This window comes from Saccopteryx leptura, chromosome 3 (assembly GCF_036850995.1).
Source record: "Saccopteryx leptura isolate mSacLep1 chromosome 3, mSacLep1_pri_phased_curated, whole genome shotgun sequence".
Taxonomy (NCBI): Eukaryota; Metazoa; Chordata; class Mammalia; order Chiroptera; family Emballonuridae; genus Saccopteryx; species Saccopteryx leptura.
Window position 1 is genome coordinate 199556194 of NC_089505.1, and position 27111 is coordinate 199583304.

Here is a 27111-nt window from a genome sequence, read left to right on the forward strand (position 1 = left end):
TTAAGATTTTTCAAGTACAGGTCTTTTAAATCTTTGGTTAAATTTATTCCTAGATATTTTAATTTATTTAAATAATTTATTTTAAAAATTATTGATTTTATAGAGGGAGGGTTCTTTCTGAAGAAATTGTGAATGGGATTCTTTTTCTTAGTTTCCCTTTCTCATAGTCCATTAGTGGTGTATAAAAATGCAACTGATTTCTGGATATTTATTTTGTATCCTGCTACTTCACTGAATTCATTTACCAGTTCTGGTAGTTTTTTTGGTGGGATCTTTAGGGTTCTCTATGTACAGTAACATTACATCTGGGAATAATGACAGTTTTACATACTCCTTTCCTATTTGGATGTCTTTTATTTCTTCTTTTGTCTGATTTCTGTGGCTAGGACTTGTAGTGCTATGTTATATAAGAGTGGTGAAAGCAGACATCCTTATCTTGTTTCCAATTTTAAGGGAAACTCTTATAGTTTTTGCCTATTAAATATGATATTGGCTGTGGGTTTGTCATACATGGCCTTTATTATGTTGAGGTATGTTCCCTCTTCCCCTTTCTTCCCAACTTTGACTGTCTGGTTATCTTGAAGCTACCTTCTAGGCCAGGGGTTGGGAAACTTTTTGGCTCTGAGAGCCATGAACGCCACATATTTTAAAATGTAATTCCATGAGAGCTTATATAATGACCCGTGTACATTACTCATTATCCAATAAAAATTTGGTGTTGTCCCGGAGGACAGCTGTGATTGGCTCTAGCCACCCGTGACCATGAACATGAGCGGTAGGAAATGAATGGATTATAATACATGAGAATGTTGTATATTTTTAACGTTATTATTATTTTTATTAAAGATTTGTCTGTGAGCCAGATGCAGCCATCAAAAGAGCCACATATGGCTCACGAGCCATAGGTTCCCGACCCCTGTTCTAGGCAATCCTTTGAGTTTACAATTCTACTTTCATCTCTGCTGAATAACCATGTCTGCCTTTGGTTACAAAGTTTATAAAAACTGTTTTTTCCAACCTCATACATTCACAAGAGTTTATTCCTTTTTTAAAATTCACAAGCGTTCTTTTCATTATCTTCTTCTGTGGAGGGCTTGTCTTCAGGCAGTTTTGTAACTTCGCATTCCTGTCAGGGGATCCAGTTGTTAGGAACGATTCTATCAATGATAGTGAGACAGCCATAGAAACTGATTCACTTCTCAGCAGAGTATCAGAATGTCAGATGAGACATATCCCATCTTTGTCATTATCTGTAAAACAGATTGAGCTGATCACTTCTAGAGGATTATTTCTGTCATTAGCGTAATACATAGCTGAGTGATGGTTGTCCTGTTTGTCTAAGGATATTGTTGGCCTTATCTTTCTCTCTTTAGATGCCCTGCCTTTTTTCTCTTAGATTAGAATTCCTTGCTAGATAGCAGAATCGGTGGTAGTCAAATCTGGATAACTCCCCTAAATCTTGTTATATGCAGGTTTTTAGCCACACTGTGTTATCTTGTGGGGTTGAGGAGAAAACAGTTGGAAAGTATAGGGGCTAGAAGCTCATTAGAAAAAAGAGAAAAAGATGTGAGATTTATTATATGTGTCACTGGCACATTCATTTCCTTGTTGTCACCAAGTCAAAGTTGCATCTCCCAGAGTTCCACCTGAACTCCCCCTTCCTTAATGTCATTGTTGGTTTTATGGTTATTTGAAATAGCTGATTTTTTTAAAGGTTGTGTTTTTATTCACTTTATTGTATATCCTTTAAAAAATCTTGAGAGGAGCATTTATTCCTTTTTCTTGGTAATTTTAGGGGGTGGGGATGGATTATATCAGTTTTTGATCAAGGTCTTAGCTTTCTTATGCTCATTTTTTCCCAGTATTCTCTGAGGAATTTTAAGAACTTCCTTATGAGATAAAACATCTATAGCTGCCTGACCTGTGGTGGTACAGCAGATAAAGCGTAGACCTAGAATACTGAGGTCACCAGTTCGAGACCCTGGGCTTGCCCATCAAGGCACATATGACAAGCAACTACTACGGGTTGATGCTTCCTGCTCTTCCATATCCATGGCTTAAAAGGGTCAACTGAAGAGTTGTCTGTCTACCTCTATAAATTATTGCACATGGCAGTTTTCCTGAATCCCTTTGGCAAATAATAGTTAAATACTCGCCTACAAATAGTTCTCTGGTGGTTAATCGAAAGCCCTGCCCTATACTGTATAAACATAGCAAATCTTTCTAACTTGTATATATTATCATTATTATCTCCAGATGAAATAAAACAGCCCTAAAATGATGACCACCGCTGCCCACATTAACTCTAACAAGAGGAAGGAAGCAGCATACAGTTTCAGTATCTACAGTCTTATATTGTTATTAGATTAATATCCTGGAAACTTAGTGTTAGATGGAGTTTAATTGCAGATTTCCTTAAGAACCATCAACAGATACTTATCCTAAGTTATAAACAACTCACACTGTGATATGTATGTAAACATTCTAAGTTTTTTTGCAGAAAGATATACCTCAGTGAAACCCAGTATTCATCAGGTTTTTCAAATAAACAAAGCTCAAAGTCGAAGTTGGGGGAAATCATTTTTGTCGCTACATGATTTTTAAAAGAAGTTAATATTCCAGGAACCATTGTTGGTTTTCAGAGAGTGAAATAAGTCTTGATAAGTATCATTCTAGAAACCTTACAGCCTTTGGCTAAGGGGACTACAATTTGAGTAAGATAGTAAAAAAAAAAAGTAAATTATAGTGTATTTAGGCACTGGCATTGTATGTTGAGGAGGTTTGTCTTGGTTTTGGGGGTGTTTTTTTTTTTAATTATTAGGTGGTCTATTTAGTGCAGCTGTGTTTATGTTTCTTACATGGGAATTGCCTGAACATGGTGGCAAGTCTCTACATATGAGACTAGGAATTGCTTTTGAAAATCTTTATGTCATATATATCTTTTCACCCTCTAGTTCTTCCTCTTGTTCTTTTAGGCGTTTAAATTGTTTTCATTGCTCTGTGCAGAATGACATTGGGACTGGGCAAGATGATACTGGTTAAATGAGCTTCCTTTGTAAGGTGGTGATCTTGTGGCAAACACTGAGTGCGTGTGTGTGTGTGATATGGATGCACAATTGAAAAGATCCTCTATGTTGCATTCTTTAGCTGCAGAGATCACTTAGGTTTTCCTGAACAGAAACTATCTTAGTTAATGAATGCTTAGATTAAAAACAAGAACCCTAAATTGGTGAACATATATGAAAATCAGTGTTAAAAACTGGCTTATTGGCCCTGGCCGGTTGGCTCAGCAGTAGAGCGTCAGCCTGGCGTGCGGGGGACCCGGGTTCGATTCCCGGCCAGGGCACATAGGAGAGGTGCCCATTTGCTTCTCCACCCCCCCCCCTCCTTCCTCTCTGTCTCTCTCTTCCCCTCCCGCAGCCAAGGCTCCATTGGAGCAAAGATGGCCCGGGCGCTGGGGATGGCTCCTTGGCCTCTGCCCCAGGCGCTAGAGTGGCTCTGGTCGTGGCAGAGCGACACCCCGGAGGGGTAGAGCATCGCCCCCTGGTGGGCAGAGCGTCGTCCCTGGTGGGCGAGCCGGGTGAATCCCGGTTGGGCGCATGCGGGAGTATGTCTGACTGTCTCTCCCCGTTTCCAGCTTCAGAAAAATACAAAAAAAAAAAAAAAAACTGGCTTATTGATTGTGCAACCTAAATACTAGCATCTTTACAGTTATTTTCAAAAAGTTTTAAACTTTGGTGACTGATTTTTCTGTAACAAGGTTTCTTAGTGAGATCTGTGGTGAGCCAACAGGACATGGGGCTGATGTGTTTGATGCAGGGAACCCATCAGCATCTGTATTTCCATGTACACATCTGTGAATTTTTTGTTTGAGGATTTGGGGGGATAGTGTGTTTGTGGTTACCGTTGTAAGGTTGAGTCTAGCAGCTCCTCTTGTTTGCATTGGGGTAACTACTATTTGAATTTGTTTAAATTGAGTATATGATTGTTATAATAAAGTTTCATTTTGTTTTTACAGTCATAAATAAAAGAAAAAAAGAAAAAATTTTCTGCCAGTGTGCTTTAATATGGCAGGTTATATTTGCCCAGTAGCAATGGCAAAAATAATTCTGGGCACAATCATTCAATACAGCTGGTATGCTACATCAGACATTTTGACAACCCTGTAAAAATAAGTAATTGATACTTATATGTTACATTTCACAGTGGAATAAATTTGAAAATAGTAGACTTTTAGAATAGTCATATTTCCTTAACCCATATTTTGTTTAATTTAGCTTCTTGGTTATTAAAAATGTATGCTTAGATCATAAATATAGATAACTATAGATTGATTCTGTAGAGAATTAACAGTTCCATATTTTTGCTGTATTTCTCTTTAAAAGTGTGAATATGAGGTCATGGCTACACCATAGAGAGCCAGTTGCCTGTGACAGAGAAAACGTATATAATAAATAGCTGTGTGAATGAATCAGTAATTTCAGAATAGTATGCAGTATGTGAGATGTTTAGGTGCAAGGACATAATGACTAGTTTTTGGAAGCATATTCTTTAGCATTACATCCCTTCTAACTCAAATTAATGTTTATTACTACTTTCCTATTGCCAAAATATTTTCATGAATTTGAATTAGAAGCAGCTTGTTCCAGCTTATTTAGAAACTTTTTTTTCAAGAAACAAAGTGATATTTAGAAGATTTTTATATGTCTTAGAAGCCTTAATTATCTTCTGTTAAAGGAAGAAATAAGATCAAGTTTTGTTTCATAGTTATGTAAGAAAATAAGATTTCATACTATGCTCATTTTATATTACCAAATAATTAATAATGTCTTTCAGGAAATTTGTACTGTGATTCTTCTATTAGCTGTAAGCAACTAGCCATTTAGAGTCTACTTTACACTCAAGAGCAGGGGTCCCCAAACTTTTTACACAGGGGACCAGTTCACTGTTCCTCAGACCATTGGAGGGCCGGACTATAAAAATAACTATGAACAAATCCCTATGCACACTGCACATATCTTATTTTAAAGTAAAAAAAACCAAAACGGGAACAAATACAATATTTAAAATAAAGAACAAGTAAATTTAAATCAACAAACTGACCAGTATTTCAATGAGAACTATGCTCTTCTCACTAACCACCAATGAAAGAGGTGCCCCTTCCGGAAGTGCGGCAGGGGCTGGATAAATGGCCTCAGGGGGCCGCATGCGGCCCAGCGGGCCATAGTTTGGGGACCCCTGCTCAAGAGGATACTGCTTTCTGGCCCAGAATTATTTGAGCTGGCATTTATTTTGATTTCTAGGTATTTCCCTTATTCCTTTTTTTCTTTCTCTTCCCAGATTGGTGAAAGACAACAAGTGTTAGTAACAGAAGAATCTTTTGATTCCAAGTTTTACGTTGCACACAATCGATTCTATGAGCAGGTAAGAGATACTTCTGTGTTCTTAAGTTTTCTCCAAAATGAAAAAGAGTTCTGAGAGTAAGTCAGTTTAAGAAAAATGAACTTAAAGATGCGTGTGCTGTGTGTGTGTGTGGGGGGGGGGGGGTGAATTATAGAACCTTGTGTCAGCAAGGCTATTCTATAGCATCAAGCCAGTGGACTAACATGGCTTAGTCTACAAGACATTCTCTGTAAAGAAACAGTGCCTCTAATCGTCATCAGTCTTTGACAGTGCCAGCGTTAGGCTTTGGGAGTTTGGAACAGGCAGCTGTCCCAGCCAAAATTCCCATAGCTTGGCCAAGTGAAGGGGAAAGCCCTGTCCAGAGACAGGAAGGATGTCTACAGGCAACATCAGCATGGAAGGGCGGGGATTTCCTCTTGCTGTCATGGCACTCATGCGGGCCTATTGATTGGTTGGTTTTTTCAGTTTTAGTATTTATTTTTTTACTCCTACCTTGATCAAAATGCTGAGAGCAAAGGCAAAGAGTCTGCCCATTTGATTCAACTCAAACTGTGTGAACAACTCTGAAGAACCAGTATGAGGATCAAATAAACCTTACTTTGAACATTTTCTTTGAGGCCAACCTAAAGGGCTTCTTCCCCTGTGCATGTGAGTGAGCCTGACCTGCCTCGCCGGTGGCCAGACTTCTGTTTCAGCAGTTGGGACTCCACTTCCCCGGTTGATAAAGCAAAGCAAAGCAAAAGTGCCTGAGGAAAACAGCATGTCCCCCTCAGGGCACTGAGGTGTGGAGATGTGTATGCCCTCCTAGGTGGGAGACCTTCATGGGCACAGGGAGTTCATAGGTCATTCCTGGGTTGTATTAAATTTCAGATCAAACAGGTTTTCCTTTTTTGTTGTTCTTTTCCAATCAAATGAGAAATGGATGTATTTTTCTATGGGTCATGGTAGAATTAGAGCTTGGAAAGGCTCTTAAGACCAATGTGGGTGAGTCAGGTAAGGGATGGTCAAGGACAGCCAAGTTCACGTCTTAGGAAGCAGGGAAGCCACAGCAGAAGAGGCCTCCAGCATTGATGGTCCACAAGGAACAGTCTCAGACAGGGGCCCAGGTCCTCAGGAAAGGTGGGGAGAGCTCATCAAGACCCTGACAAAACAAGCCCTGTTCAGCACCCAGTGGAGACCACAGCTGAGGAAGGCTTTCCAACACTCTGTGTCTGAGCCGAGTCTCTTCCCCATTTTCCATCTCATTAATAGACTCCGGAGAGCCATTTTCCTATTCAGGCCAGCTTTTTGCTCAGCCCTGGGGAGGAGCTTGATTGTATTTTTGTTGCCTCTTCCTTCTCCTTTCTCTTGCCATCTGGGTTTCTGCCTCAGCAGGGAACTTTTCTCCCTTTATTTTAAAGGCAATGGCATGCCTCATTAGCTGTTTCCTCCAATTTAAAGCAGTCAGGCTTTTTCCAATTATTAAAACCGGAGGGAGAGAAAACACTGAGCCCTTCATTCAGATCAAGGCAGCAGATCAAGTAGAGTTATTTTCTCCCAGAATAGTACCAGATCTCCCAGGGATAGTTTACTCTAGAGATTTCCTTGTTTTATAAAAACTGATTTAAAAGGGCTTTCATATTCTGATCCTAAAGCTCTTGTAGCTCATTTGCTTGCCATGAGTAATTCACCACCCAGGTGACTTTCTTCCTCTGCTTTGATGAAGCAGTGTACTAAGTGGTCATAAAACATCAGGCTCAAGAAGTCCAGAATCCAGTTCTGCCTCTTGGAGAAATTGGCTGTGGAACTTCTGGCTCTCATCTGACTTTTTAGCCTCTATAACTAAGTATCAAAGATGTCATAGGAATTACTTTTCTCATAAGATGAGTTCCAGAAGTAAAGATTATATCAAGATATCAAAGTATTGCTGGATTAGAATTGATCTATTCATTTGGATCCTTACTTGAAAAGATTGGCAAGTAGCTCCTGTGTTAAAATAGAATTGTAAGGGGGACGCACTACATGCGAACTACCGCTAAGCCCAGAGCAGGGGAGCATTTGCTGGCGGCAAACAAGCACTTTTGCCTGAAATCTCCGGTGGAAAGTTACCACCTGGCAGTTTCCTGTGAACTAGCCAAAGTGCCCTCAGAGCAGCTGGTTCTGCACGGAGGTGAAATGAACAAATACACGGTTTTGTAACAGCAAAGAACTGAATGACAACCATTAGTTAAAGCAACCATTTACTTCCAAATACCCATGTTTGGGATAGTAAAAAGGTTGCTTTTAAATGTCCTTGTTTTTTCCCCAAAACACATGCACATGTGCACGAGCACACACTCATGTACTCACAAATGTACAGGCCTTTATCTGAAGTTTCTGCCCAAACCAGTACTCTTGACAGCTAACTGGGAAGCTACTAAAAGTCTGAGGCTTTCATCAGGGTTGTCTGGGTTTTCTTCATCGTGTGGGACAGCCAAGGGCAGGATATAAAAGGCCTGTCCAGAAGTGCCTGGCTGACTGCTGGGGGTCCCAGGCCTGCCTGACACATGCCTCAGGACAGCAGGTGCTGCTCCTCCCCGAGTGCCTTTCCTTCCAGCCAGACCCGGCCTGGAGCAGCTGGGAGGTGGAGCCCACTCAGGGTGCCATCCCGGAATAGAAAAAGGATATTAGTTGACAGCTGAGGAATTCTGAATAAAGTATGGAATTTAATAATTACACACCAATAATGGCTCATTAATTGTGACAAGTTGTCACCCTAATGTAAAATGTTTTAATAGGAAACTGAGTATGGGATATACAGGAATTCTCTGTGCTTCCTTTGCAATAAGTTTATAAATTTAAAACTGTTCTAAAAGTTTATTTTAAAAAATTAAACCTTCTGAAATTTTTTAAAGGTTTTAGTGCCAAAGAACCCCACGTTCATGGGGAAAATGGTCGAAGTGGACATTTATGAATCAGGAAAGCATTTTATGAAAGGACAGCCAGTAGCAGACGCCAGAATACACACACCATCCATCAGCAAACCATTAGCAAAAGGCGAAGTCTCGGGTTTAACAGAGGTGAGTAAAAGACGCTTTCCTTTCTCCCCTGCTAGTCACACAGCAGCTGGGGGAGCGGAGTCATTCCAGACCCTGTTTTCGTTATCATTTATAGTCCTCTTTTTATGTATGCATGAGGCTTTAATCCTTTCTGACAGATTGAAATCTGAATTAGAAAGATGCATTTGTGCTGATGCCTTTAGCTTTTTCCCCTGCCTGTGAAGGGAATAAGCCGTTTCTGCTTCTAGCCTAGATGCAGAAAGCAAAAGCCATGATTTTCAGGTGAAAAATTTACCGCCGAAGATGATCTGATTCAATATGTTTCTGTGTCAGTAGATCCTGAGTGGAAGGGGGTGAGGGAAGAAGTATTTTCTTGCGTTATGAAGCTGTTTATAGTATAGTCCATACCTCCAGTTACACAGGTACTAAACCATATCAGTACACATACTTATGGTGCCTTTCTCTAGGGCAGCGATTTTCAACCATTTCTGTGTCACGGCACATACAAATTGCTAAAATATTCTGCAGCACACCAAAAAATATATTTACGTCAACCTGACGAGAAAAGAAATAGGTGTAATTTTGATTCATTCAATTGGACAGCTGTTGTTGTGTTGGCTGTTGTCATTTTCTTATTTGACAATCTAAGGGGAAAAGAGGCCAATGCCCCTCCCTGACTAAATAGTCAGGTAGTGCATGTTTTAAAAATTCTTGCCACACACCGGTTGACAGTTGCTGCTCCAGGGTGTTAGCTGCTTTAGTCATGTGGCATGAAAAGTAAACATTTTTTTCTTTCTATAAAAAAAGTAACCTGACCCCTATTTTATAACTTGGTAAATATGGCTGTTGGCCAAGCTCTCCTACATTTCATTGAGCTACAGTTGTAAAAGCCGATGAAGTGTGAAACGAACATGGGTATCACATTTCCAAGCATCATTTGATGTCTGTTCTCTAACACAATTGTTAAGCATTCCAAGAAAAATGTATAGTGATGAGCTAACAAAAGGGAAAAAAAGAGAAATGATATTTATCTGGACATATTATTCCAAATTTGATTAGTATATGTATTATCTTTTCCTCAAAATAATGGCAAGGGCATGTGAATTAAACTTTGGGCATGGTCACAAAGTGGGTACGATTATCTGTCGTCTCACTTAGCGTGGTGAAACACTCTGGTGTCCAGACACGAGTGAGCCATCTCAGGACCTGGACAAGTGTATGTGTGGAATCTGGCTGATAGTGGCATGGCGTGGGCCAGCCTTGGTGAGCGCTCGGCCAAGTGTGCCGTCTGCTCCACTGGGAGTGAACTCCACTTGATAAGCATAACCATTCACATTGGCTGTTACTTAAAACATAAATCCTACTTCGGGGTTGGGATGGATGGCCATGAGGGAATGGCATAATCCAGCATTTAAAATATATTACTAGAAATGTGGCTTTTACTTCAGAAATTTTTAAAGGAAGTTGGCTTACTAGCTTGATTTTAAATTACCACAATAAACAGGATCAAAACAAATGGTGGTAGTGAGCAAATTACTACTTCAGAGACCCTGCCTGATTTAATTCCTTTGTATATGCTTATTAAAAAGGATGGTATTTTAAAACATCATCATTAATAACACATAAATCAGGAAAAGTAGTATCCTTTTATTAGTTTCATAATTATAGTGTTACTTTCTAGAAGAGAAGTCCTGTTTAAACGCCATGGGACGGCCCAGAAGTCCCAGGTGGGATGAGGAAAGGGGTCATTGGCTGCTGGCCCTTCTGTGCCTCTAGGAATAGTGTTACAGTGTGCATGAGGCCAGAGGGTCAGGAATATTGAATTGGGTGTTTACATGACGGGAAATATAAGGCAAGTCTGTTATCACCATTTGTGACTTCATATAAATTAATAAACATAGCTTTATACTTCATTATTTGTCAGCTTGAAAAATATGCCAAACTTGGGGTTTAAAAGCCTTCTTTAATGAATTTCTTCTGATGTTAAATGCTTTGGTTGGTGATATGAATTAAAATAAGTGAGAAGAGAACAGCTTCAACTTTTATAGGATTTAGAAGTAGGTGGTAGAGGTTATAATCATGTCTCAGACATTTTGGGTTCCTTAAACACTAATAAAGGTGAAGGAAAAAAAGCAGCCTAACTCAACAGTTACTAAGTGAACAGTTACTAAGCGGTCATAATTCCTTTCCCTCAAATCTAGTTGCATCTAGAAAGAGCAGACTCTAAACTAAAGATGACCTGGTCCTAACAATTTCAGTTTTGTTATTATTTTGCTATGACCATGCTGTGCGAAGGCAAGGGAGGGGTGAATTTCTCTATTAGGATAATCTATTCAGTGCTTGCAAACCAATCCCATAAGAATTCTCATCTTTCTGAGTTTTCTAGGTGTTCTGAGTTTCCTAGAATGACAGCCTCCCCTACATACTGTATTTTTTGCTCCATAAGACGCACTTTTTAACCCCCAAAAGTGGAGGCGGAAAATGCCTGTGTGTCTTATGGAGCAAAAAATACAGTATTTTATTAAATATTTTAACACACCATTTGGTTCAGAATGTTTTTTTTCTTATTTTCCTCCTTAAAACCTTAGGTGTGTCTTATGGTCAGGTGCATCTTATGGAGTGAAAAATATGGTACTTCATAAAGAAATCTGGAAAGACTGAAGCATCTAGAGCAAAATACTGTGTTAAAAACTTATTTTCTTGAGTAAATGCATTTTCTTAATTGAGAATTGTATGATTACTTTCTAAGTATTTATCCCTACGCTATTTTAGACTTATTTTGTCTCCCGTTAGGCCCTGTGGCTGTCTTTTGATGAAACTGGTGAGATGTACAACAGACTAGGGGCAGAGCACAGCCCAGATGGGCATCGCGAGGTCTGGGTTGTGGAAATCTGGCACTTGTGATGACAGGTTTTGTGACCTTTTGTGCATCTTAGGTTCCCTGAACCTCAGTTGCCTCTGAGATTCTGTGATTTAAATATTTCACTTGACAAAAATGGATTGAATGCCTACCCTATGGCAAGACTTTGAATTCTATAAATATTAATAGAAAACAGGCCTTGTATTTTCAAATAATAATAGGTATATGGCCGTCACATGATGGAAAAGGACAGCCATAATAAAATCAGAAGGTTTACTGTCCTCTAAGAAATTGTATTCTAGTGGAAACACCATGTAGTAACATCTTTTTGTGGTTATCACTGTTCTTCTTTTTGGTTTGGTTAGACCGTTAGAGGAATGGAGGACAGAAGAAGGAGAAAATAGGAAAGATAGTAAAAATTAGTCTGATTAATATTTGGGAATATGGGAGCCAAAATGCCTCCAACCTGATAAAGAATACTTCTGAGTAAGTATCATTTAAGGATAATTCATTTCAGAAAAGGATTATATAAAAATTATCCAATGGAAGGCATCATAGAGTTCAAAGGCATAAATATAAATCAAAGAAAGGATTAATCATAAATTTTTGCCTAGAAAGTGTCAGTGGACTTGGTTCTTAAGAGGAAAAAGGAGTTGGGGAAGCAAGGGATATATAAGTTTTCATAGACGGTCTCTAGGACAATAATTCTCAAATGCAGTTTCCAAAGCTGCAGCATCAGAGCATCAGCAGTATCTGGACACTTGTGAAAAATATATATTCTCAGGCCTGAACCCAGACCTGAGTCAGAAATTCTCTGAGTGCGAACGCAGTAATATCTGTGTTTTATAAGCTCTCTGGGTAATACTGATACATGCAGAAGTTTGAGAACCACTCTTAGAGGAAAATGTCTCTCAAGTAGGGAGGAGTGTTTGACACTTATAAAAGGCAGTCTTAATATTTTAATGTAATGATACCAAGTTTTCACAGTACCATCTTTAGAAAATAGAGTTGAACAGCATCTTTTTGGACGATGGAGATTGTCTCTCATATATATATCACCTTTCTTCAAAAGGTGATTATAAAGATGGTGGTAGAGATAGGCAAAAGTCATATGTGGAAGTGTTGGGGGTGCATTTGTTTAGTGAAAGGTTCCAGAGAAATAGGAACCCTAAGAAAAATACAGTTTTAAGTTGTTAAGAGCATTGATATTGTTACCATGCTCTCTCGTGGAAGCTAAATTAGTAATAACATAGCCTATTTAATGCAATGATTTTTATATACAACTGAAATTTCCTTAGGAAAGTGCCATGCTGTTCCATCATTCCATCTGAAAAAACCTACATGTAATCAGGATTTAACGTCACCTGTGCCAAATCCATGACCATTCGATAATGTGACAAATTATCTGAGAACCATCAACAAAGGTTGGGATCAATAAATTGCTTCATCTATATTAGGTACATTTCCTATTATTGAAATTTTTAAGGATATACAAAAATAGAAAGAACAATACAATACTCTCATCTACCCATCACCCACTTGTAACAGTTGTCAACTCATAGCTGATCTTATGTCACTTGTACTCTTATTCACACCCTCATCCTCGGGTATTGTCAAGGAAACCTCACTTAGCCTTACATTTCATCTAAATATATCAAAAAACATCTCTAAAAGATGAAGATTTCTTTCAAAAAGAAAACACAATGTATTATCACATCTGAAAATAATTAACATTAATTCTTTTTTATTTATTTATTTTTTCATTTTTTCCCAAGTTAGAAGCGGGGAGGCAGTCAGACAGACTCCCGCATGTGCCCAACCAGGATCCACCCGGCATGCCCACTTGGGGGCGATGCTTTGCCCATCTGGGGCGTCACTCTGTTGCAACCAGAGCCATGCTAGTGCCTGAGGCAGAGGCCATAGAGCCATCCTCAGCGCCCGGGCCAACTTTGCTCCAATGGAGCCTTGGCTGCAAGAAGGGAAGAGAGAGATAGAGAGAAAGGAGAGAGGGAGGGGTGGAGAAGCAGATGGGTGCTTCTCCTGTGTACCCTGACTGAGAATCAAACCTGGGACTTCCAGACCCCAGGCCTGCGCTCTACCACTGAACCAATCAGCCAGGGCTGAACATTAATTCTTTATCTAGTATATTCAAATGTTGCAGTTTTTTTAAAACAGTTTATTTGAATCAGGATGCAAATAAGGTCCATTTATTGCAGTTAGTTGGAATGCCTTATAAGTCATTTTTAATCTGTCGACTGTCTTCTCTTTTTGTACTGCAGGTTATCTGTAGAAGAAACCATGTTGTTTGTACTGTGGCAATCCCTACAGTGTGGAATTTGCTAATTGTATCCTCTCATACAGTTTTATGGGATTCTGTGTTGCCTCTGTGTTTTATAAATTAGTAGTTCGATTTAGAGGCGTTATCAGATTCAGATTTGAGTTTTTGACAGCATTATTTCATATAGTGCTGTGCATTTCCATTAAGAGGCGTACAGGAATGTCTGGTTGTCTCCCTCTTCAGTGTTTGTGCTTGACGAGCATTGCCCAGACTCATTGAGTCATTAGGGGTTGCCAATGGTGGCATTCTAATTCCCTTTTCTTCGTGTATTAGCTAAAAGTACTGCTATAAAGAAAAGCTTTTTCTTACCAGTTTTTGTTTACCATGAGGCACAGTTCGTAAAGGAGAGGTGAGAGAAGGGCTTGACACTTTTTCTCTATTTACTAGTTTTCAAAATTCAAGCTGATTGCCTAACATCTTCCAAAACTCACCAATGAGGTGGTTTTTTCTTTAAAGTATTACTATAAACTTATAGATTTCTATCTAGGTGATGTGTTTTTATCCATTGGACTTATCATACTAAGTTGGTGCTCAATGGCTGCATTTTTGGACAGTGGGAGCTTATCAGATTGGTTCCTCAGTCCTTTCGACATAGATCTTAAAGTCTTTCATACTTGAGAACGTCCTCTTTTCTGCCTAACTCATGCTATCATCTGACTCAGCTTAGGATTGTTCTGTCTTACATCTGTCACTTCTTTGTTCCACACTGAAAGTCTCAGCTCCCAATAACGCAACATAATTACTCACTTGCTTTATCTTGAAATACTCATATAACTGTCTAATAATAACCATACCAGCACTCTCACCAGTATGTGATAGCAAAAAAACAGTTTAAGCTGTTGTGGTTTTGCAGTTGTTTTTGTTCATGGAGTATGTCCCTCCAGGGGACAGGCAAGTAATGGTTTTAAAGTCACCCAAGGTTGAGAGTTCAATCCCTGCTCAGGACACATACAAGAAGCAGCCAGTAAGCACACAACTAAATGGAACAATTAAGTGGAACAAAGAACTGATGCCTCTCTCTCTCTCTCTGTCTCTCTCTCTCTATTTGTCTCTCTCTCTTGCTCTCTTTCTAGTCAATGGAAAACATTTTTTTAAACTTTGAAGATCATCCCAATATGGAAATGAATGCATCTATAATATTTTCCTTAGCTCAGTACTGTTGTACCTTTGAGGCATTTACTTCACTTTGTTGAGTTCATACTTATCAGGCAACCTTCTAATTATAATTTGCTTTCCTATGCAAATCTGCGTGCAGGAAAAAAACAGGTTTGTTCAGCTTCTGTATGTTGTTAATATATTGGTTTCCTGTGTCTTATCCATGTGGGCTCTTGTGTGGGTAAAGTTTAGTTTCTGAGCTTTCAAGGCTGTGAGTCACTCCTTGGGCTATGTTATACCCCCAGGAGGGATATTATTCCTTATACAGCTTCTTGAGAGACCGCAAGGGATTTTCTCTTGTTGGTACCCACTCTGCCACTGGCTAAAGACTCCATGCCTACCGCTGTGGCTCAAAGTCAACTTTCATGGGGTTTTTATTATGGGTCACGTAGTATGCTAAATATCTCATATGCATTCATTCATATCACCCTCATAACCCTATGAGAAAGTACTATTATTATCCCTATTTCACAAATAAGGAATCTGAGCACCAGTAACTAAAATAACAAAATTATAAGGTGGGAAAGGCAAGCCAGTATTTATATCCAGGTCTTATCAACTTTCAAGCCTCTGGGTTTTTTTGTTTGTTTGTTTGTTTTTTGTATTTTTCTGAAGCTGGAAACGGGGAGAGACAGTCAGACAGACTCCCGCACGCGCCCGACCGGGATCCACCCGGCACGCCCACCAGGGGCGATGCTCTGCCCACCAGGGGCGATGCTCTGCCCACCAGGGGGTGATGCTCTGCCCCTCCGGGGGCGTCGTTCTGCCGCGACCAGAGCCACTCCAGCGCCTGGGACAGAGGCCAAGGAGCCATCCCCAGCGCCCGGGCCATCTTTGCTCCAATGGAGCCTTGGCTGTGGGAGGGGAAGAGAGAGACAGAGAGGAAAGGGGGGGGGGTGGAGAAGCCAATGGGCGCTTCTCCTATGTGCCCTGGCCGAGAATCGAACCCGGGTCCCCCGCACGCCAGGCCGATGCTCTACTGCTGAGCCAACCGGCCAGGGCCTGTTTTTATTTTTGAATTGTGGTAAAGTATACATAACATAAACTTTACTATCTTAAACAGTTTTAAGTGTACAGTTTAGTACTGTTAAGAACATCCATACTGGTGTGCAACCAGCCACTGTAACTTTTTTCATCCTGCAAAACTAAAACTTCGTACCCATTAAACAGCTCCCATTCAGCCTTCCTTCTCGTCCCCAGCAACCACCATCCTACTTTCTGTCTCAGTGGATTTGACTACTTGGGGTACTTCATATAAGAGGAATCATACAGTTTTCGTCTTCTGACTGGCTTATTTCACTTAGCATTGTGTCCTCAAAGTTCATCCATGTTGTAGCGTGGGTCAGAGTTTCCTTCCTTTCAAAGGCGAATAATACTCTATTGTATGTATTCACCACATTTTGTTTATCTATTACCTGTCAGTGAGCACCAGGGTTGCTTCCACCATTTGGCTCTTAGTCATAATGCTGGTATGAATGTGGTTAGACAGTTATCTCTTTGAGACCCTGCTTTAAGTTCTTTTGGGTAAATACCCAGAAGTAGAACTACTAGATTATATTGTAACTCCATTTTTTATTTTTTTAGGAACCACCATTCTAGTTTCCACAGTGGCTGCACTATCTCACATTCCTCCAGACAATGCACAGGGTTCCAATTCCTCCATTTTTGCCTACATTTGTTATTTTCTGGTGGGTTTTCTTTGTTTTTGGTAGTAGCCATCCTGATGGATGTGAGGTCAAGCATGGATGTTTTTTAAGTGAGAGGAGAGGAAATAGAAAAATAGACTCCCACATGCACCCCAGCTGGGATCTACCTGGCAACCCCAGTCTGGCACCAATGCTCGAATCAACCAAGCTGTCCTCAGTGCCTGAGTCTGAAGCTCAGACCAGTTGAGCACTGGCTGTAGGAGGGTAAGAAGGACAGAGGGGAAGAGAAGCAGATGGTTCTGTGTGCCCTGACCATGGATCAAACCCGGCATGTCTGCACACTGGGCTGACACTCTCTCCATTGAGCCAGCCAGCCAGCCAGCCAGGCTCGTACCACCTTGCCTTTTGAATTGCAAGAATCTTATTTGATAGTTTCTGGACAGTAATTTTCTTTTCTATACCAGAATAGGCATACACCAGATCCCAAAAAGGAAGGAAGGAAGGAAAGAAAGAAGGAAGGAAGGGAGGAAGGAAAGAGAAAATTAACATGATGAGAAAATGGATAGTATTAATCTTTGTGTTTTGCTAAAAGTGCTTTTGAGTTACATGTCTGCCTTAGGAAGATGAGAACGCGAACACTATGGCTGCTGGATGAAGGCAGGCTAGCTTTACTCCTGATGGTCTTTCTTCCTTTCTAGCCCATGTTCTAACAAATCACTGAAATTCTACAATTTCTAGGATCGATAATTAAGATGTCAGAGCTATTTTGTGCCCAGTAGAAAAGAGACAAAAAAGAAATTCAACCTAATTCTAAACTTGTAAGTAGTTATTTTATCCCAAAGTTTTTCTCTTTTTTTTAATGTATTCCTAGCAGTAAAGAACAGCTTTAAAGAAAGGTGGGGCGGCTTTGTGGGGGAAGCTCAGGATGTGGGGTCTGTCAGGTTTGGGTTCAAGTCACAGTTACAGATCCTGTGATCCTGTGCATCTGACTTTCTTGAACACAGAGTCTTCACTGGTGAATGGAAAGAATGATCCACAGAGGATTAGATTAGATAGTGTGGACGAAGTGCCTGGAAATAGTAGTTATATTAGTATTTGATGAGGGTTCAGTAAGTATAGCTTTAAAAACCAGTGATTTCCTGGCCTTTATTTTATTTTTTATTTTATAATTTTTAAAAAGTATTTGCTTTCAGTGGTTTTCACCCTACAGTATACTCTAGCAATTGCGAACATGGGTTCTAGGTTCGGCTTTCCTGGGTTTGAATCCTTGCGTCACCACTTAAAAGAAGTATGACCTTGGGCAAGTCACTCACCCTCTTTCCACCTATGTCCTCTCTTCTGTCAGTGAGCATAACAGTACCTACTTCATAGGATTTACATAGAAATGACTTAGCAGTCAATAAACGTTGGCTCCTACTAATATTATCATTATTAATTCATGATACATGCCAAGGCATTGTTTTACTGTAAGCAGGGAAGGTAAAAATTATACAGCCTTTTGCCATGTCACGTCACATTCATCAGCCACGATTTTTGCATAGTGACAGGGGAAGCAGGCCACCTTAGGAAGTGCCTCCACACAGTGAGAGCAACAAATTACCAGACAGACTGGAGGACACCCTTACAGCACTGGCTCTTACTGGCAGACATTTCTTCTTGATGCCCCTTTTTCAACGAGACTGTTCTTGAATGGAGGGCTGGGCCCACCACCCTGTTTCTCACAAATGCAGGAAAGGCTGCCATAGGGTGCCTGCTGCCACCTGTTTCTCATCTGTGGGACTTTGATCCTCGTAATGGATCCACTTGAGCTGTTAGATAGCTCGGCAGCAGCACAGCCGACTGTGCTAGGAAAGGAAGCAGAAGTTTTCCAGGGTGGCGTGGTTCACCTCATTACCAGACAGAGGGCCAGCAGGATTTTCAGGTATACTGGGTTTTTGTACAAGCTATATTGTGTTTCCCGAGCTCTGACCCTTAGAAAAGCCCCGTTAAAAGGCTTTCCTCTCCATCTAACATTCATTTCCAAAACCACTGAAGGGAAAGGGTCTATTAGTTCAGGGCCAGATTTGAAAGCACATGAAAACTGCATTCATGAGGTTAAGAAATGGCTTAATAATTAAGTTAAAACAGTTGAAAGTGGATCTAATTTCAAACAGATCAGCTAACCGTGTTAGAGGCAAATGAGGGTGTGTTCCTTCCTATTTTTCTTCCACTCCAAGGACACTGGTTTCAATCCCAAGCAGTTTTTCTGGTTTCCTTTTTTGTTTTTTTGGGTTTGTTATTTCTTTTTTTGTCTTTCTAACATTTATATAAGATTGAATTCTTGGCCCTGGCCGGTTGCTCAGTGGTAGAGCGTCGGCCTGGCGTGCAGAAGTCCCGGGTTCGATTTCTGGCCAGGGCACATAGGAGAAGCACCCATCTGCTTCTCCACCCCTCCCCCTCTCCTTCCTCTCTGTCTCTCTCTTCCCCTCCCGCAGCGAGGCTCCATTGGAGCAAAGATGGCCCGGGTGCTGGGGATGGCTCCTTGGCCTCTGCCCCAGGCGCTGGAGTGGCTCTGGTTGCAGCAGAGAGACGTCCTGGAGGGGCAGAGCATTGCCCCTTGGTGGGCAGAGCGTGGCCCTCTGGTGGGCGTGCCGGGTGGATCCCGGTCGGGTGCATGCGGGACTCTGTCTGACTGTCTCTCCCCATTTCCAGCTTCAGAAAAATACAAAAAAAAAAAAAGATTGAATTCTTCATTGCCCATATGTTAAAGTGGTGTCACAACAATTAATACCACACTGCATTTAATATTTAGTGCATTTCTTTCTCATATTGCATCTAATTAGACTCTTTTGCAAGCCCATTAGGAAGTATGTATTTAGGGTTCACAGTCTAGATACATCGTTTTGTCCTGTGCTGCTGAGCTATGTGGGGTTTTTATTTTTATTTTTTATTTTTTAATAGAGACAGAGAGAGGGACTGAGAAGGACAAACAGACAGGAAGGGAGAGAGATGAGAAGCATCAATTCTTCATTGTGACACCTTGGTTGTTCATTGATTGCTTTCTCATATGTGCCTTGGCCAGGGGGCTACAGCAGACTGAGTGACCCCTTGCTCAAGCCAGCAACCTTGGGCTCAAGCCAACGACCTTTGGGCTGAAGCCAGCGACCATGGAGTCATGTCTATGATCCCGCGCTCAAGCCAATGAGCCCACACTCAAGCCAGTGACCTCGGGATTTCAAACCTGTGTCCTCCGCATCCCAGTTGGACGCTCTATCCACTATGCCACTGCTTGGTCAGGCTGAGCTATGTTTTAAGTGGGCATTACAGCAGAACTAATATGATTATGTCAATTCCAAATGTGTTTGGTATATTTGTAGTACCTTTCATATACCACTTTGAGTACCATCCAAAGTACCATCAGAGCTAGCTCATGCTAAACAGCTGTCATTTCACTTCCCTCACTAATCCTGCAATCACAGATGATAATTTTTCTCCTCCTGAGGCTTGAGGCTGGGGCTTGGTGAGGGGAATTTCGTGGATCAGGGAACTAGCTGTGGCCTGATAATAACAGTTGCCATTTAGTGAGCCTCTCCTATGTGTTTGCTGTTAAGGTTTTCTACCTGTATTATCTTAGCTTATTCTAGCCTGGGCTCAGGCTAGGACACATAAAGTGTTCTTTACATTGCTGGGCACACTCACAAAGAGGCATCTTAGGGGGGATTGGGCTTTCCAACCTCTCTCCCCTTCGTCCACGTTATGAGGGAGAGGATAGAAGAAACAGTGGGCTGAGGCAAAGGCAAGGTGCAGACTCCCAGAGCAAGAGAAGGGCCAAGGGCAAGAGAAGAGGATCAGGCCACTGGAGCCTGAATTACTGACACATACATCATGCAGGTAAAATCTGGCTTCTTATGATGTTTCAGTATTTGTTAAACATAATATTATCCAGGTGCTGGGCAAAAGGCTGGAGATGGAAATAATGAAAGTGATCTTGACCTTTGTGGAGATTTTAGTCTGGATGTTCTTCTGGTAATACTGCTACTCTATTGTGACCTGTTCATGAAGGAATTAGGGTGAGAGAGAGGGTCTTATATAGGTATATGAGCTGCCCTGTGCAACATAATTGCTCTTGGGGTCAATGTTTTATGGGTGATATTTAGCAAATCTAAATGAATTCATTAGGAACAAACGTTTTTCTTCATCATAAAAGCACCAAATGGGAAAATCTTCCCTATGAAAACCAAAGCCATATTTCAGAAACCCCCAAACCTGAAAGGTCGTCTCAGCCCAGTGTCCTGGTGGCAGGCACTAGGGGTGCTCCAGGAGAATTCTACCTCCTGCGATGATGTAAACCCGGTGTCCTGACTGCTCTTTCATGCTTTGATTTTGATTATACTACTTTCCCTCAATGTCTTTCATATTCATTTGGTCAGTAATTGTAAGCACCCAGTGTGGCAATATGTTTCAGCTTGTCTGGGGCAGCCCTGGTTTATAGCCATTGCCCTAACAGAATTAATAATAGTGTCCCTCTTTTCACTCCCTGAAGTATCCTGGTTTGGATGATGAATTGTATGGTCATCCTGTCAGTTTCTAAAACAGACCCAGCACTGTGCCAAGCACTGCTTGGGGTACAGAAGGTCTAAGATGTGAATCTTGCCCTCAAGTAGATGCAAGTCTGGTTGGGAAGAAGAGATATGTGTGTATGAAACAAAATCTATAATATATCAAGTGCTGCATTAAATGGCATCTGATTGTAAGGGTTTGAAAGACAAGAGACCTCTGAATACTTGTGGTACCAGGAAATGTATGTGTCCGCATACTTTGCCAACCAGAGAACAGTTCAGTTAGTTTAAACAGGAAGGGGTTTAAAAAAGGATGCTAGATAGTTCACAAACCTGTTAGAAGGGCTGGGAATAGAATCCTTGCTGAGTTTTTCAGAAAAAAACAAAACACCAAGAACCACATAGAGGCTGCTGGTAGGAGATGTCACCTCTGCCCCTGCCCAGCAGGAGAAATTTTTCTCAAAGTGACATGATGCACAGGAATAAATCTGGCTTTATTTAGGCACTCATAGGCAGATGTGGGCAATCGGAGGCAGTGGAAAATCATGTTCTCTGAAGAGTGGAGCCTCTGGATTTTGAAGTCGAATAGAAAACTTATAGCTAACACTGTGTACAATAAAACACATGTATTAGTTTATAAGTTAGGCTGTCCTGTAGTAACAAATTAACTCTGAAATCTGGGGCTTAACATAACAAAGCTTTATTTCCTGCTGATACTGTAGCATGTCGGTATTATTTAGTGGACGGTTTGGAATCAGGTATTGCCTGTTCACATGGTCACCCAGGGACCCAGGTTGACTGCAAGAAGAGAATTGTGACGAACCAGGCTTTTCACCGCCTCAGCACTGAAATGGTACATGCTATTTCTTTTCACATCCATTGGCCTGAACTATTCACATGGCCCCACCTAACTTCAAAAGTTTGAGAAATAGCCTGACCTGTGGTGGCGCAGGGGATAAAGCGTCGACCTGGAAATGCTGAGGTCACCGGTTCGAAACCCTGGGCTTGCCTGGTCCAGGCACATATGGGAGTTGATGTTTCTAGCTCCTCCCCCCTTCTCTCTCTCTGTCTCTCTCCCTCTCTCTTTCCTCTCTAAAAATGAATAAATTAAAAAAAAAAGTTTGGGAAATACATACTCCTGTATAAGTAACAGTGGCGTGGTGAACAGAACTGGTGCCCGGGGCACGACACTTTATTGGCACCCCCCTTCTACTACGCTTTTCTTGTTTGTCTTGGAGACCATTTGACACCCCTCTGCAAGTGGCACCCTGGGCATGATAGGCCCCCCTACCCCCCCTCTTGCTATGCTACTGATAAGTAAGAACATATAGGTAAATACTAGAAGTTTCTGTCATGTGTGTTTGAAAGCCCAAGCATATGAGGGAAGAAAAGCTGTAAGAGCAGGCCACCTGTCTGTTTCCCTACCAGCCGGGCCCTAACACAGTACCTGACTCAGAGCTGGTGCTCAGGCCATATTGTGGAATGAACTTGGCTTTCAGTTGCAAGCAGGGTGGAGTGGATGGTTTCTCCTCCAGAGACTGGGAGGTTCAATATATGTAAATAGGTTGAAATCTTCTGTTACTTCAACTTAGGAAATTAATATAATTTTCAAGGGCTATAAAAGTCATAGTCAAGCCACCCAACCTGCTCTTTGAAGTCATTTGACATCTCGATAAGCAGATTGCAAAAGCTCCTTTTTAAACTGATAATAATCTTGCAAATTTAAATTCTTTTCGTGGGAACTGTAAGGATGTGTGCTTTAGAGCTGGGCATGCTTCTAACCATAAATTTTAGTTTTCTCTCCTTTACTTCCTAGTGATGAAAGTGATAACTTATTTCTCCTGTCATATTCAGGGTATTGACTTTGAGTTGTGCCTAAAATAATAAAACCATGAATAGCTTTGTTTTCTAACATACTTTGCAATGTTTTAAATTTAAAGGGCTTTGGAGAAACAAATTTTCTCCTGTCCCTCTATCTCCCCAATGCAATTCTGCAAAATTACTGAGAAACATAAATATTCAAGCCATATGTCAAGTTGACATTTCTCTAGTAGGAAGTCAACCTATAAAAATAGGATGCAGTGCCTCTCAGATTTGCCACCACTTGAGAGAAATCCAGGGCCCAGAAAATCAAAGAACTGCAGGCACACTGTATCACTATCTGCCTTCTCCTTCTAGAGGCCCGGTTCCCAGGACTTCTTTCTTGCAAACATCCATTTCAAAAGAATCAAGTGTCCCCTTAAGCACGTGAGCTAGAGGGTCATGCTGTGTGGATTTGGAATTTTGGTTTTATCCAGTGGTGGGATTCAAATAATTTAACAACCAGCTCTCTGCTGTAATGACTGTTTTAAATATAAAAAACGATATGCCAAAAGGTAGTTTGTTATATCATGCATTTAATACTTAAATAAGAACAATAAAAGAGATACACAAAAAGAGATTGTTATAAGAAAGTTTTAAAATATTAATGAAAGAATATTAAATAATACCTGAAAAAAAACAATAAAAATGTTATTTAAGGTATTTCCATATTGCTTCTTGATTGACGTCCTTACTTGTAATTTTTTTCACCTATGGACGGAATGAACATTACTAAGGCGCTTCGAATATGCTGTTGTGCAAGTGAACATTTAAAAAGAGTAAATAATGTAAATTTGTGATTTCCACATTGGGCAGCTGCTCAGGCCCCCACCTTAGAGAGAACCCTGATTACAAGTGCCATTTTAACAACCGGTTTGCCAAACTCAACAAAAAATTAGGTATCGGTTCTGCTGAACCAGTTTGAACTGGCTGACTCCCACCATTGGCTCTATCCCTTCCTAACTGTGTGATCATTGGCTGATCACTGTCTAGACATGTCTCCTGTTTTATAAATATGGGGTAATAGAATCTATTTGATAGGGTGATTTTGACAGTAATGTGAGATAAAGCATGGGAAGCATTCAGAGCAGTGCCTGGCACACAGGAAGTGATCACTGAATATGTGCTGTGAAGTTGGTGGCGTAGTGATCACCAGTGAAGATTTATCGCTAGGCCTCATTATTCTAGGCCTAACTACATTTATCTAGTTAATCAAGATACTCACACTAGTAATAACACTTCCATGGGCATGGGTTATGTGTTGCCCAAATCACATATGTACAGTGAGAAGAGGACTTGGTTACTGGTGTTTTTAGGCAGATTTATAACCAGCAACAGCATTTGTAAAGTAAGTTGCCTGAAATATGTATTTTGTGATTGTGGTCAGGTTCCCCTCTTGATTGACTGTGAGTTGTTCTTTCTCTTCTGTTACCCTCCAGATGAGGCCAGTTCCTCTGAACAATCACAGCACATCTGTGGCACACGATAGCATTTTTTTGCTATGGATCTTTTAAACATTCTTGAGGGAGGTGATTTTCTAGTCTCTGTACTGGATTATCTGAAAATAAACATAATCTACTTAATCAGTCTCCTGTTTCTTTCTTCTATGTAGATCAGATCATGTCTCTTCTGCTCACACCCATCTAGGATTCCATACGACCCAGCATATGTACCCAAAATTGAAAGCAGACACTCAAACAGATGTTTGTGTACCAATGTTCATGGCAGCATTATTCATAATAATTAAGAAGTGGAAACAACCCAAGTGTACATTCAACATATGAGTAGATAAACAAAATATGATATATATATACATTAGAATTTTTATTCATTCATAAAAAGAAATGAAATTCTGATATATGTTCAATCATATGCATGAACTTTGAAAACATTACACTAAATGTAATAAGCCAGACACAAAAGGACAAATATTATATGATTCCACTCATATGAAAGATATAGAATAGGCAAATTCATAGAAACAGAAAGTAGATTAGAGCTGGTCAAGGGCTAACAGTGGAAATGAGTTATTTCCTAATGGTTATAGGATAAAGAAGTCTTAGAAATCGACAGTGATGATGGCTGTACAACATGAGGGTTGTAATTAATGCCACAGAACTATGCACTTAAAATTATTAAAATGATAAATTCTATGTTACATATATCTTAACATAATAACAATTAAATTTGGAAAATAGAAAAACATGTAGGGTTTTCCAGTGATGCTCAAAGTGGAAGCCAACATCTCTGTAATGGCCCACGTGGCCTAGTGCCTCCCCCCCACCCCCCCCCACCCCCGGTGCATTGACTTTTCTCCCCCTCAAGCACACTGTACCAGCTGCACTGGCCTTCATGCTGCTCCTTGAATTTAAGCACACCAGGTACCCTGCCTCTGGAGGGCCTTTCTGTTTGCTAGTCACTCTACTTAGAACATGCTTCTCTTAGATTCCTGGATGACATGTCTATCATCTCCTTCATTCAGGCCTCTGCTGAAAGACCACCTTATCTGGGAAGCCTTCCTCTGTAAAATGACACCCCCATCATCTGTCACAGCCTAGTTCCCCCTACCCATACTCTGTTTTTCTCCATGATACAACTCCTCATCACACACACCAAATATTTGTGTTCCTTTGTCTCCAGGTGTTGAAATGGAAGCCCCATCCATGAGGGCTGGAATGTTGAGCTTCATTAACTTCTTTGTAATGTCTAGAACAATGACTAGCATGGAGCAAATGTTTAGTAAATGTCTATTAAGTGAATGAGTGAATGTATTGTGCTAGAGATAATGAACATCCCTTACTGAAGAGGATCAAATAGCTAGTCATTGTAAATATTATCAGTTAGCTAGACAGTAAATGCCTCATGACAAAAACCCACACAGCTATAGTGAACTTCAGCTCATCTCGACCAGGCTTACTCATGTATCTGCAGCCAGTTGTAGGGTAGCTGAGCAGCAACTCTAATGTCAGTGGGCTTGCTGATGTGTGGTTCTGCTGGCAGACCTAGATGGCTTCAGCAGGGACTGCTTACATGAATCTGCTCTGCTCCATGGATCTCATTCTATAATAGGCTAGCCTGGGCATGTTCTCATGGCGAAGGCAGACGAAGAAGAACAGTAAACAGAAATGCTCAAGTCCTTTTCAAGCCACAACATGCATTATATTTGATAACATCCCACTGGCCAAAGTGAGTCACATGGTCAAGACCAGGAAGAGAAGTACATAGCTATGTTTTAGAAGGTATAAATACAGGAGGCGTGATGAGCTGGGACCATTACTGTGTTCACCCTGCCACACCCCCTGAAACCCTGGCCTTTGTGCTAGTAGGCTACGTGTCTTTCTATCAGAATTCACGTTCTGCTTTATCTTAGACCCAGTCCCTCCACTCTACAGCTCCATGTCTTGTTTTTAGATGTTGAGTTGTAGAACTGGAAGGGTTGGATCAGTTTAACAAAAAAAACAAACAAACACAACTCTTATTTTTCACATAAAGAATCCAAAATGTAAAAATAGTAACTAAGTGATTTTTTCATGGTCTTCTTTTGGGAGACTTTAAGTACTCTAGACTATGGTGTTGTTCTGAAAGTGTTTGTACCCAACAGCTCAACTCAGTATTATCACCCTTGGGGCCTGTGGTAGGCTAAAAAACAGCCCCCAAAGATGTCCGTGTTCTAATCCTGAGAACCTGTGAATATGCTAAGGTACATGGGGGTAGGGGGCCAGGATTAATTCATACATAGAATTAAATTTGCTAGTCCATTGACCTTAAAATAAAGAGATTATCCTGGATTATCTAGGTAGGCCCAGTGAAATCAAGATAGTCCTTAAAAGTAAAAGGGCAACATGAGAATCAAGAGAATTCTGACTTTAGAAGATGGAAGGGGACAGGAACCAAGGAATGCAAGCTGGAAAAGGCAAGAACATGGGTCCCCCCCCCCCCCCACCCAGAGCCTCCAGGAGGTGAAGGACATGTCCTTTCATTGTAGTCCAGTGAGACCTATTCAGACTACTGAGCTCTAGAACTGCGAGATGGTAAGTTTGTGTTGTGGACAGCTGCTGATTTTACATAATTTGTTACAGCAGCCTTAGGAAGTGATACAGGGACTGATCCTATCCCACAGAACCCAGTCAAAAATGAGAAGTTGTGTTACTGGCAACAGAGCGGCTCTTTAGGTATCCCATTTGTTTTCCACATTGGCCAGTGATGTTTAGAATGGTGGTGGGGAACACCTTCAGAATTGAGAAGGGGAAAAGGAGGAGTGGTTAAGGAGAAGAGGTAGGTTAGTTGCTGGGAC

General features: G+C 40.8%; 1 protein-coding gene across 7 annotated transcripts in view; it reads left to right on the plus strand.

Annotated features, from left to right (window-relative positions):
- The window catches only part of CDKAL1 (CDK5 regulatory subunit associated protein 1 like 1), an 875166-nt gene that overhangs the window by 821788 nt on the left and 26267 nt on the right, over positions 1 to 27111 (plus strand). For all 7 annotated transcript variants that reach the window (XR_010750305.1, XM_066377142.1, XM_066377141.1 and 4 more), the window contains 2 exons: positions 5341 to 5424; positions 8277 to 8441. Coding sequence is in view for 6 of the 7 variants with exons in the window: in XM_066377142.1 (XP_066233239.1) it covers positions 5341 to 5424; positions 8277 to 8441 (249 nt within the window). In the remaining variant the exon portion in view is untranslated. The remainder of the gene's footprint in view (positions 1 to 5340; positions 5425 to 8276; positions 8442 to 27111) is intronic.